The sequence below is a fragment of the Panthera tigris genome, chromosome B4 (assembly GCF_018350195.1).
Source record: "Panthera tigris isolate Pti1 chromosome B4, P.tigris_Pti1_mat1.1, whole genome shotgun sequence".
Lineage (NCBI taxonomy): Eukaryota > Metazoa > Chordata > Mammalia > Carnivora > Felidae > Panthera > Panthera tigris.
The window spans coordinates 10,470,443-10,483,643 of NC_056666.1; the positions used below are offsets into that span (position 1 = coordinate 10,470,443).

At 40.8% G+C, this 13,201-nt stretch overlaps 1 protein-coding gene across 6 annotated transcripts in view; it reads right to left on the bottom strand.

Moving 5' to 3' along the window:
• Nucleotides 1-3,015: 3,015 nt before the first annotated feature.
• Nucleotides 3,016-13,201, bottom strand: part of USP6NL (USP6 N-terminal like) — a 183,583-nt gene continuing 173,397 nt past the window's right edge. For 4 of the 6 annotated variants that reach the window (XM_042991023.1, XM_042991026.1, XM_042991027.1 and 1 more), the window contains one exon: nt 3,016-8,474. In XM_042991023.1, the coding sequence (XP_042846957.1) occupies nt 7,093-8,474 (1,382 nt within the window). In that variant the 3' untranslated portion in view covers nt 3,016-7,092. The remainder of the gene's footprint in view (nt 8,475-13,201) is intronic. The other 2 variants (XM_042991024.1, XM_042991025.1) reach the window with 1 other exon arrangement.

Sequence of the window (13,201 nt, forward strand, 5' to 3'; positions counted from 1 at the left end):
AAACTTAAACACACACACACACACACACACACACACACACACACACACACATATAGTCAGTTGAGTTCTAACAGAGGTGCCAAGGTCCCCAATTCAGCTGGAGAAAGCAGTCTTTTTAACATGTAGTGCTAAGACCACTGGATAGCCACATGAATTTAGCTCCTTACCTCACACCATACTCAAAACTTAATTCAAAATGGCTCATACACTCACATGCAAAAGCTGAAACTATAAAACTTCTAGAATAAAACAAAGGAGAAAATCCTTTGTGACCTTGGGTTAGGCAGACAGATAAAATTCTAAAAGCATGATTCATAAAGAAAAAAAAAAACCAGAAAAAATGGAACTTCATTCGAATTAAAAGCATTTGTAACACAAAAGACACCATAAGACAGACTGGGAAAAAATACTGCAAATCATGTCTTATAAAGGACTTGTATCCAGAATATATTAAGAATTCCTACTATTCAATAATATGAAAATAACCCAATCAAAAAGTGAGTAAGAGATCTGGACAGACATTCCACCCAAGAAGATACATGAATGGCCCAGAAGCACAAGAAAAGGTGTTCACCATCATTGGCTATTATAGAAATGCAAATCAAAGCCACAATGAGATATCACTAGAATGGCTACAATAAAAAAAAAAACAACAACAACAAAAAAACAAGTGTTGGTGAGGATGTGGAGAAATTTGAACCCTCACACAATGCTGATGCTAATCTAAAATGGTGTAAACACTTTGGAAAAGAGTCTGGCACTTTCTTAGAAAGTTAAACATAAATTTGCCACAAAGGTCAGCAATAGCACTCCCAAGGGAAATGGAAACTTATTCACACAAAGATTTGCACACAAATGCTCATAGCAGCATATGAAAACAATGCAAATGTCTACACCTGGTGAGTAAACAAAATGTGATAGAGTCACACAATGGGCTACTGTTCAGCAATAAAAAGGAATCACTAATACATGCTATGACGTGGGTGAAACTCCACATCATTATGCAAAAAGCCACATATTGTCTGATCCCATTTATATGACAAACCAGAAAGTGGATTAGTGGTTGCCTGAGGCGGGGGGCAGGAGGGGGGGCAGGAATGGAGACTGACTGCAAATGGGTACAAGAGATCTTTTTGAGGTAATGGAAATGTTCTAAAATTGTGTTTGTTTCAGTGGTTGCGTAACTGTGTAAATTTACTAAAAAAAACCCTTTGATGTGTACATTTATATGGGTGAATTCTATGGCAGGTAAAATACACCATCTTGGGGTACCTGGGTGGCTCGGTCAGTTGAATGGCCAACTCTTGATTTCAGCTTACGTCATGATGCCAACAGTTCTTGAGTTTGAATCCCACATTTGGGATTCTTTCTCTCTGCTCCTCCCCCATTCATGTGCGCACATGCTCTCTCTCTCTCTCTCTCTCTCTCTCTCTCTCTCTCTCAAAATAAATACACTTTAAAAAAAAAGTGACACCTTCTTAAAACTGTTCAGTTGGGGTGCGCACAGGCTCTAGATTCAGTCTGCGTGGATTCATGTCCTGGCTCTGTGACTTGAACCGGCCGTCACTTGGAGCAAAGTTACGTCAACTCCCTGTGCCTTCATTTTCCCATCTGTAAACAAGGACTTAGAGGGAACACACTTCACAGAGTTATTGTGAGAAGTATATAGGTTAACACAGGTTAAATTCGTAAGCACAGGGCCAGACACACAGCAAGCGTTCAGGAAAGTGCGCTAGTTTTCTTACGATTATGATAATTACCTTCAGACAATTATTAAGTCTGGCCAACTTTACTTGGTAATTAGCTCTCAGATCAATCACCTTTTCTTTGAAAGTGCTTCCCTGGTCTTACGCTGTACTACTTTTAGACTGACCATTTGGGGCAGTCTTCCTAACCTTCTCCAGGCTCGCTTGCTCACTGCCACGTAGCCTCTAGAGACCACACAGGAAATATGAATATGCCCAAGGCAAAACTGGCTTCCAGGATCCAGTTCAATGGCATAGAAGGCCCCCATCATCTGGTCTCTCTGTGGAACACTCCACCCCACCCCCCACATCACCAAGGCGTCAGACGTCCCCCACGTAACCCTCATGCCATATCCCCTCTGCAAAGTCTACTCTACTAGTCCTCAGGTTCAGCAATGGAGGCAACCCCACCCCCATTGGCCTCCCCTGACCCTCCTGAGCCGTGCGTGGCCTTTCTACGTCTGTATTAATCACCTGTGCACATCTCCCACACTGGATGGAGGCACAGAGATTAAAAACCATGTCTCCTACCTTGCAGCGTGAGCCTAGCATGGTCCCGAGGACCATACTACACTGTAGGCGCTCAATAAAATATTGACTGGCCAAGCGAATGACCAGACTGTGCACATTTTCTCAGCTCCTCACATAGGGAAAATGCACTTAGGTTTGCAAATGCAGCTTAGGCCTATTTTTAGCATGTCCACTTAAGGAAAATGACAGAGGTTGTCCAGGAAAATGGAAACCTTACTATGACTCTACCTATTTTGAAGAACTACTGTAAAGTATAATGAGAGAAGGTCCAGGGTCATGCCGCCTTCCATTTGAAGCCATTTATACTTTCCACAACTGCCAGTAGTTCATCAAAATTTACAGAGATGGCTGGAAAGTTAATCCTTCCAGTAGAATTTTTCCTAACTTACCTGAAATCAGAGTTTCTAAACCCTAAAACTGATCTGTTAAGAACTTTTGAGACAGTTCATGGTGAGAATATAAGACAATCAAATTTAGAGAGATTTTTATTTTTATTATTAGTATTAATTAATTAATTTATTTATTTATTTATTTATTAAGAGCTTAGCTGAGGAGTGCCTGAGTGGCTCAGTCGGTTAAGCACCCGACTTCGGCTCAGGTCATGATCTCAAGGTTCATGGGTTCGAGCCCCACATTGGGCTCTGTGCTGACAGCTCAGAGCCTGGAGCCTGTTTCAGATTCTGTCTCTCTCTCTCTCTCTGCCCCTCCCCAACTCGCGCCCTGTTTCCCTCAGTCTCACAAATAAATAAACATTAAAAAAAAAAAAAGAGCTTAGCTGACTGAACGGGTGAAAAATACCATTACCTGATCCCTGGGTTTCACCCCAGGTTCTGATTGAAGTGGCCTAGGGTAGAAACCAAGAAGAACATTTTTTTGTTAAGTTCCCCCAGATAATTCTAAAGAGTAGCAAGGGTCAAGATACACTCCTATGAAATCTAAAATTTGTTCCTTTATGCCTCAGTGCTCTTATGGATAAAATGGTGGCAATTAGGCTTAGATTTTCAGATAAATGAAAATCCTTCTGAAAGAACAATTCATAACTAAGTGTTAAGTGGAATTCTTTCTTTTTAGTCTCACTACCTTGGGTCACTGAAAAATAAAGTTTGGCTTATTAAAACCGCTTGATCAATAAGCATTAATATCCATATTACAGAGGGACATATAAAATCCATTAAAGGACAATCAAACAAAGATCCCCAAACTGAAATTATAATTAATCCACAATCAAATGCATACTAAAAGGGGTGAATCAAAAGACAACTTAGAATGATAACATTCCCAGAAGACGGAGCTGTATGTCCTCTGTGAATAAATCCCTATTTGTGGGCAGAGCATGTGTTTCTCCAGAAAGCAATCCCAGCAAAGTACTGAAAAGTCACTGTTTCTGTGCTCGCACCTCAATGGGCCCTGAGGGAGAGACCCGAAATGACACAAAGGAAACCTCGCTGTTAAGATTACACGGAGTATGACATAAACTTTAGTATTAGAATCTCCTTAAAGTGAAAAAGGCGAAAGCAATCACACCACCATCTATTTTTCTTCTCCAGAAACGTCCTGTTCTATCTCTTTTCGTTCTTTCAGGAGACACTCTATCATTGCCACTGAGGGGGATCAGGACACGTCACCCCAAAAGACACCACTCTCGCAAAAGAACGACTCTGAGCCAGAGGCATCTCAGTTCCTGCAGTCGCTTATCTGCCCGAGAGTCTCCCCAAAAGTCTCAACTGTCACAACTCCCATCTCCAGGCCACTCTGCTCTCTCCAGCACCACACCCCGACACCACCACGCACTTCCCATCGCCCATCACTTCTCTCAGGGCCACTTGTCTTCCCGGGAGTATCTTTCTTCCCTCCCTCTCCCTGCTAAGTTAGCTGCACACACCCCAAGTCCAGCCCTCCGTTGAGTTACTCAGGACTGGGCACCATGTGAATGCAGGATGCACCTGTGAGAACGCTTCTGTTTTTCTCTTGCTGATCTGCTTCTGTCAGACCAAAGTATAGGCTGTGGCTGGAGAACCCGGCAGGGTGGAAGAAAAAATAATTTTTCTTCCCCTTTAGTACTTTGAAATCTGACTTTACATTTATGTATACACATCTCTCTCAGCTTTAAAAAGCTGTCTATTTTTTAAAAATCCAATAAAAAGTGTAAGTAACTGAAGGAGTCCAAGTTTTAAAACCCTTTGAGACTCCGGGTCCAGTCTCTTTAGCTTTTCAAACTAGATATTGAAACAATATACCAAAGTGCTTATTGTGTGAGGCAAGACTGCTATAAGGAAAAGAGTGGATAATGGCAAGATATTTACAGCGTGTGCAGCTGTAAGGATCAGCCTCTGCTCTGTGAGGACCCTCACCAAATACAGTTTCACGATTATATTTAACCCACTTTACTAATGTTACTTCATCTTTTATCATTATTCCATTATTTATCTTTTATTACAAGATAAATATGAAAGACTAAAATGCTACGGTAGCAAAATAACTTCAAATTAAAGTTTCCTACTTGAAAAACTAATGGAGAGAGAGCTACATTTTATAGTGGGGAAGACTGGAAATACCTTATTGCTATTAATAATGGCAGATAAAGTAAAGCAAAGGTGATGTAGTTCTAAACACAGCACTCCTGGAAATTAATAAAGTATTGAACATACGACTGTGATATATATATATACATATATATATATACATAGTCATGTAGGCAAACACTGAGTAGTATATCTCCTCAATGAAAAGAAAATTAGCTTCAGAAGCATCAGAGACGCAGCACTTTTATCATATGAAAAAAGCACGTGAAAGACACAAAACAAAATATACTTATTACTTTTAGCATGTTAAAAACAATCACATCAAAAAAAGTATACAGATAAAAATGTCATAGATGACATAAGAAAATAGTGTATATATATATTCTGCATATATATATATATGTATATATATATATATATATAAATCTACAGTATTTACCACTGTTGACATATATATTTTGGAACAGCTCAGATGCTGCCATCATACCCTAAATTGTACAGCTTGGTTTATTACAAGTCACAGAATCATGGTTTAAAAATTCGAACTAATATCCTTAGCTGCATTTCGTTATATACATGTCTTTCTAAGCCTCCACATGATCCGAATCAAGAGCCCAGGGACAGCAGGGTTTTGTCTGTGCTCCAGCGTAGTGCTTAGCTGCTAACACACTGCATTTGTTTTGCCATTTAATAACATCATTACTGAGTTGATTAAAATTACATTAGACTCATTATATACATAAAAAATATTGTCACATTCACTAGCTAAACAAATGTTACTCTCATTTGAAAAGATATACTTCGGTACCTTGAAAGTTTAAAGCTCCAACTTGGGACAAGAAGAGCCATGGACGTTAGGTTTATCCTACTCTCTTCATTATTCAAACACCAGGCAAGTATGCTGAAAACGAGCTCTCCCGTTAAACACAAAGTCATACTTTCTGGGAGTGCCCAAAACTTTGCCAGCATTTTGGTAATTGTAGTGTAATAGAGTATTTTAAAAGACATTGCTCATTTTTAAACCATGAACCTGAATTTTTTTCACTGAGAAAGAAAAAAAGGAGATTTTTGAAAGTATGAAAGTCACACTCGTTTTTAAAAAAGACTAAAATCTTAAGACTCCTATTAATAATTAGGACCATTGTTTACAATTTTACACAGTGATAATTTAGTGGCCCAAGGGCAGTGATACCCACTAGGGCCTTTAAAGAAAGAGTGCCAGGAAAAGATCGTGTAAACGAACGCCCTGGGCCTGCAGGAATCGAAGGGGCAGAAGTGAGAAGTCACCATACTGCTGACCAGCTTTCGCATGAACTCCACAGGAGGCTGCTCTGCTGCCCCACGTGAGCGCGCACTCATCAGTAACTCCTCCTGCTGGCATCCACTGGAGAGCAGGACCTCGGCACTTCCTTTGCGTCTGGCAAGGAGCATTCTGCTCTGAGCTTTGCAAGAGTCAGACCAGAACAAAGGGCGCCGAACGCACTAAAGCTGCTCTGACACTGATCTCAGGGTGCGTGGATGCAACGGGCAGCGCGGCCGCGCCTTTGGCCATAAACTTACTTTGAGTGCCCCGATGTTTAAGCACCATTAAGTGGTGAGCCTTGCTCTCCAGTGTCTTTAATTTTCAGATGGAAAGAAAATGGCTGCAATGGCAGAGAAGCTGAATCAAGTCGGGGCAGACCCTTACATCACTTTAGGACCTGGGTGAAAAACAGATTGGGGGTGGGGGGTGGGGGAGGAACTTGAGTGGAAGATAAGTTAAGGAAAGGAAGAACAGTAAATTATCCCATGGCTATATATTAAAATTAGTTTTTTTAACGTTTCTTTAGTTTTGTGTTCAAATGTGTGTGCACGGAGCCTTTTGGTATCTATTAAAAGATACGTACACTACATCTAGCCTTCAAAATGTCTATTCTATGCAGTTTTTCAGTGCTTTATAATGTTTCTCAAAATAGCATAGGCTAATGGAGTAAAAATGCTCAGGTTTTGGAGAAAGATATAAATGAAACTGAGTGATGAATTATCATCATGTGTGCATCCCTCAACACCACTGCTATGTTTCCATGTTAAATTCTTTTGAGCAGATTCAGTGATGATGCAATTTAAAAACTGCTCATCTTAAGCAGCATCTACATGGGGATGAAACGTTTCTACATATTCTTATTACTAGCATACACTGGAATTGTGCGAGATGTTTACAGTAGTAGGAAATACTGCTTTGGCAATTATAAACATAGCAATGTAGGTTTCAAATGGTTTCTATTCTCTTGTCTTTACCAAGTATAGATAAATTCTCACAGCAATACTGATTCTTGAATAGAAAGTCCATCCCGATTTCTGTAGTGATATCCTGGAGGCGAGGGCCCTGAATATTGATACCCAGAGGAACCGGCATCTTCTAAACCTGGTGAAGTTCTGTATCGCACTGGGCTATCTACTGAGACTGCTGGGAGGCTATGGTCCTGAAAGGGAACATGCTGAAAGGCGGAATATTTTGGTAACTTGCTCAAGTGGCTACGGTTAGCATCTTGAGTCCACAGCTGTCCGTGAGTCTCAGGTCTGTATGTGTAACTAACTTCTGACCATTTTCTGTTATCCGGCAGATAATCCACTGGAGGAATGATGAATTTCCCATTCTTTGGTGACTCTGAATTGCCTGAATACCCCCCGGCACCGGTCTCCACAGGAAGAACTTCTATTCGGCTGGATGGCAGGACAAGAGGAAGAGGGCGGCTGTAAGATTTCTCTGGAGAAATATCGACTGAAAGAGTAGAGCCATAAGGTCTCCTGGAAGGATTCCCTGGAGTCCCATGGGTAAACTGTGGAGATGCAAAACTGCTGTCGGCAGCAGGGATGTGTTTGGGAGAATTTCCATGGTACACAGGGGGGTTACTGTAGGAGGGTGGGTGCACTGTCCTGCGATCTTCCCCGTCTAACGGAGACGGGTATTTTGTGTAACCTGCAGGCTGCACTTTAAAAGTAAACTTGTTTGAGGCTCTTGATGGACTAGACCCTGGCTCCACGTGCTTCCTGGGACTGTGACAGTAAGCTCTTTCTAGCGCCTCTTCAATCGACGCGCTGTTATCATTCTCAGGCACGTTATCGTACTGGGATGCATTGGAGCCCCGTTTCCCTTCATCGACATCCCAAACCTTCATCTTTTGCCTCACGTTCGACATCCGAGTATCAGCAGAACTCGGGACGGTGGCTGTGAGCGAGGGGTGTGCTGACCTACTTTTGCCTTCGATGGCATATTTGGCAGTTTTTTCAATAGCTGAAGTATCTGACGGTTTATTCCACTTGGGCACAAATTCCTTCCTGACAGTTGAAGTGGCATTGCTGTTCTGGTTAGCAGCTGCGTGATTATATTGCCTCGAACTGTCTTGTGGGCCCGACGGAAGTTTTCTTTGCAAATCTGCTTCGTCTTTAAGCTTTTTACTGTCTTCGTCCACGGATTTCTTTCTCAGCGCCCTTACTCTTTCTGGTGTGCCAACTCGACCTTGATGGTGAGGGGAATGCTCATGCTTTTTGTGGGGTGAAGAGTTGCTCTCTCTTCTGCTGTTCAGGGGGGGACTTGACCTGCCCATGCTTCTTTGTCCGTTGCTCAGGTGACTGATGCCAGCAGATTCAGGTGGAAGCTGTCCCAAAGGTTTCCGTGGGTATTCATCCTCTTTACCTAAAGGGAAAGACAGATCCATAAATAACATAAATACAGCAGTAAATAATATCAAATATAAAACCACATGATGAACCACATGATATACTTTTCATCTGAGCACTCATACACATAAACCACAGAATCTGGGGGGTTTAGGAGAAGCAGTTTTTAGGGAGACTGATACTAAAACATACCACAAGTCAAAATCTTATTAGACAATGTGCAGGTGGGAATATTTTATGAACTTATGAGGAAGGGTGATACAATTATGTAACAGGTGATTCTTATGTTTTCTTAAGCTATACTGTTATGTGTCTTCAAGGACACACAGCTGATACTCTCATTCTCATTATTACAACCCTTATGCAGGTCAGTAGTTCAAGGTCCTACTGTTACTTTCGCTTTAGTTGGCCTCAACTACAGTGGTTTCAAAATCTCAGTCAAATTTCTATCAACTTACAGCAAGACTACCAAATTGAAAAGGCAGGTGATGACCAAGCGTGGTCTCAAAGTTGTTCCCCAACAGCTTACGATTATTATTATCTTAAGTACTTGCCACAGTATAACTTCATGATAGAAAGAAATAGTATTCTATCTCACAGTTAACACCTCTAAAAGGATCCTACTTCAAATGCAAAAGAGAAAAAAAAATTTAAAAAGAAAGAAAATTATATTGGATACTTTCAGTTTTTTATTTTACATAATTAACACCAAAAAATTAATCAAGAATTAAAGGAAGGTGCAATAAATTGGGCATTTAGTAAACAGTTTAGTACATCCACTCTCACCACCGTTATTCACCAGTTATTCAACACAGTGCTGGAAGTCCCAGCCACAGCAGCCAGACAACAAAAGGAAATAAAAGGCAAAGGCAAAATAACAAAAGCAAAAATAACTGTTGGGACTACATCAAAACAAAAAGCTTCTGCACAGTGAAGGAAAAAAATCAACACAACTAAAAGGCAATGTACTGAATGACAAAAAATATTTGCAAATAACATATCAGATAAAGGGTTAGTACCCAAAAATATACAAAGAACTTCTACAACTCAACACTCAAAAAAAAAAAACAAATAATCTCATTAAAAATGGACAGAAGTCATGAACAGACATTTCTCCAAAGAAGATATACAGATGGCCAACAGACACATCAAAAAATGCTCAACATCACTCATCGTCAGGGACATGCAAATCACAACACAATGAGATATCACCTCACGCCTGTCAGAATGGTGAAAATGAAACACAACAAGCAGTAAGTGTTGGCGAGAATTTGGGGAAAAAAGGAACCCTCACAGACCATTGGTGGGAATGCAAACTGGTGCAGCCACTGTGGAAAACAGTACGGAGGTTCCTCAAAAAGTTAAAGTAGAACTACCCTAAGATCCAGTAACTGCACTACTGGGTATTTACCCAAACAATATAAAAACACTGATTCAAAGGGATACATGGACTCATATGTTTATAGCAGCATTATTTAAAATAGCCAAACTATGGAAGCAGCCCAAGTGTCCACTGATATATAGAGAAGATGTGCTATACATATACAATGGGATATCATTCAGCCATAAAAAAGGATGATATCTTGCCATTTGCTACAACATGGATGGGGCCAAATAGTACAATGGTAAGTGAAATAAGTCAGAGAAAGACAAATACTACATGATTTCACTCCTATGTGGAATTTAAGAAAACAAATGAGCACAGGGGAAAAAAAAAAGGAGAGACAAACCAAAACAAACTGTTGGTAACCAGAGGGGATGTGGGTTGGGGGCTGCGTGAAGGGGATCAACTGTACACTTATCCTGATGAGCACGGAGTAATGTATATACTCGACACCTGAAACCAACCTAACGCTACGTTAACTCTACTGGAACTAAAATACAAAACTTAAATATAAAACATTAAAAAAAATGAAAAACCGAAAATGATCATAATGTAGATATCCAATAAATATCATCTTGAAAAAAAGACAACAGACTTCTCTTGTACAAATTCCATGGTTTAAAATGTGACTTTCATGAGGTGCCTGTTTGGCTCAGTTGGCGGGACATGGGGTTCCTGATCTGGGGGTTGTAACTTTGAGCCCCTGTGTTGGGTGTAGAGATTACTTAAAAAAAATCTTTAAAATAAAATTTTCACAGATTGAAAAATAATACTCTCACTTACAAATATGTGGTTGCTCTTCAGGTATCTTCCTGCCCATCCATCTACAAGACTTACTGAGTGAGCTCTGCTCTGGGCTAAGCAATGTGTCACCAGAGGCGAGTGCGCAGACCCCGTTTTCACGTAGCTCACACTCCGGGTGATGATGACTTTGTTCTTCACCCACATATGGGACTTTTGAGATATTAAAAAAATATATTCAGTGAGCTTTTCTTTGGGGGGGAGGTAGCAGAGAGTGATAGAGAAACGAGATCCTTTAAAGAGTTAAGCTATGCCGCAATTGGAATTAAGCCAAAAATAACCTTTGTGATCTTGGAATCCAGGAGTTTTTAAACGTTTTAAGACCAGGCTCTTTTTCTTCAAACCAAATTTCATATGAGGCCCCAATATATAAGGAAAATATAAACATAGCTGCTCTGATAAAAGTGGAAAGTCACCCCTTTTCCTCTTCCCTCAACTGGGCAGCTGCTCAGAGCCCGAGGGTTCAAGGTCTAGTTCTGCCTGCACTGGACAGATGGGAACAGAGCTTCAGAGAAGCCATGTGATCAATCTCTCATGGCAGACACGGAATGGGATCCAGGACCCCATGTTTTCACGCCCAGCTCACTGCTTTCTGCCACTGTGGCACATTCATTAAACTCCAGAGACACTGCGGATGGTTCAGCGGACTCTACTGTGACAATCCTTGTGCAAGCTCTTCATTTTGCACATTTGAAAGCACACAAATCACTAGAATTGGCAATCAGGGTTTGTTCCATTCATTTATCCATTCAACAAATACATATGTATCAAGCAAATACTATGGCCCAGGCACTGCCCAGGGAGCTGGCAATCCAGGAAGGACACCAAGGAAGAAGTTCCCACCCTCACGGAGCACACACGCTAGTTGTGCAGAGCCAGGAAGACAGCACCAGAGAAGGCAGTGGAAGCGAGTGGGGGTGGGGCAGGACCGCGCAGGGCAGAGCTCTGGCGAGGACAGAGGCGCTCTGTGCCTGGAGCAGGAGACAAGCAGAGACCAGCTGGGGACGAGGCCTGAGGAAGAGCAGTCACATCACACAGGGCCTTGAAGATTATAGTAAAGGCTCTAAAATTCTTTCTGAGTTAACTGCCAACTCCTGGGGCCTTTTCAGTAGGAGGATAACATCATCTGATACTATCTAACCAAGTTCACGTTGGTGGGTTAGACTTAGAGTATGTAATACTTAATGATGGTAACAGTAACAGCTAATATTCATTAAGCACTTAACGTGCACCAGATACTACTCAAAAAATACATATGGCATTTAGGAACAGGCGTATAACTAAGGTCACTACTCTGACCTCTCACTGTAGAGGAGGAAACCCAGGCAGAAATGGCATTGTTCTCATATCTTTTTACCATAATAATGACATTTTACGGTACATGGACACAGTATTTTAAGTGATAACCCAAACGGTGAAATGCTTGTCGATGACAAAAGTTGCCCTTGTCGGCCCTGAATGATACATTGGATCAGATGGACTTGACAGATATATTTAGAACTCTGCATCCCAAAGCAACAGAATATACTTTCTTCTCGAGTGCACATGGAACATTCTCCAAGATAGATCATATACTGGGTCACAAAACAGCCCTTCATAAGTTTACAAGAATTGAAATCATACCATGCATACTTTCAGACCACAATGCTATGAAGCTTGAAATCAACCACAGGAAAAAGTCTGGAAAACCTCCAAAAGCATGGAGGTTAAAGAACACCCTACTAACGAATGAGTGGGTCAACCAGGCAATTAGAGAAGAAATTAAAATATATATGGAAACAAACGAAAATGAAAATACAACAATCCAAACGCTTTGGGATGCAGCGAAGGCAGTCCTGAGAGGAAAATACATTGCAATCCAGGCCTATCTCAAGAAACAAGAAAAATCCCAAATACAAAATCTAACAGCACACCTAAAGGAAATAGAAGCAGAACAGCAAAGGCAGCCTAAACCCAGCAGAAGAAGAGAAATCATAAAGATCAGAGCAGAAATAAACAATATAGAATCTAAAAAAACTGTAGAGCAGATCAACGAAACCAAGAGTTGGTTTTTTGAAAAAATAAACAAAATTGACAAACCTCTAGCCAGGCTTCTCAAAAAGAAAAGGGAGATGACCCAAATAGATAAAATCATGAATGAAAATGGAATGATTACAACCAATCCCTCAGAGATACAAACAATTATCAGGGAATACTATGAAAAATTATATGCCAGCAAATTGGACAACCTGGAAGAAATGGACAAATTTCTAAACACCCACACTCTTCCAAAACTCAATCAGGAGGAAATAGAAAGCTTGAACAGACCCATAACCAGCGAAGAAATTGAATCGGTTATCAAAAATCTCCCAACAAATAAGAGTCCAGGACCAGATGGCTTCCCAGGGGAGTTCTACCAGACATTTAAAGCAGAGATAATACCTATCCTTCTCAAGCTATTCCAAGAAATAGAAAGGGAAGGAAAACTTCCAGACTCATTCTATGAAGCCAGTATTACTTTGATTCCTAAACCAGACAGAGACCCAGTAAAAAAAGAGAACTACAGGCCAATATCCCTG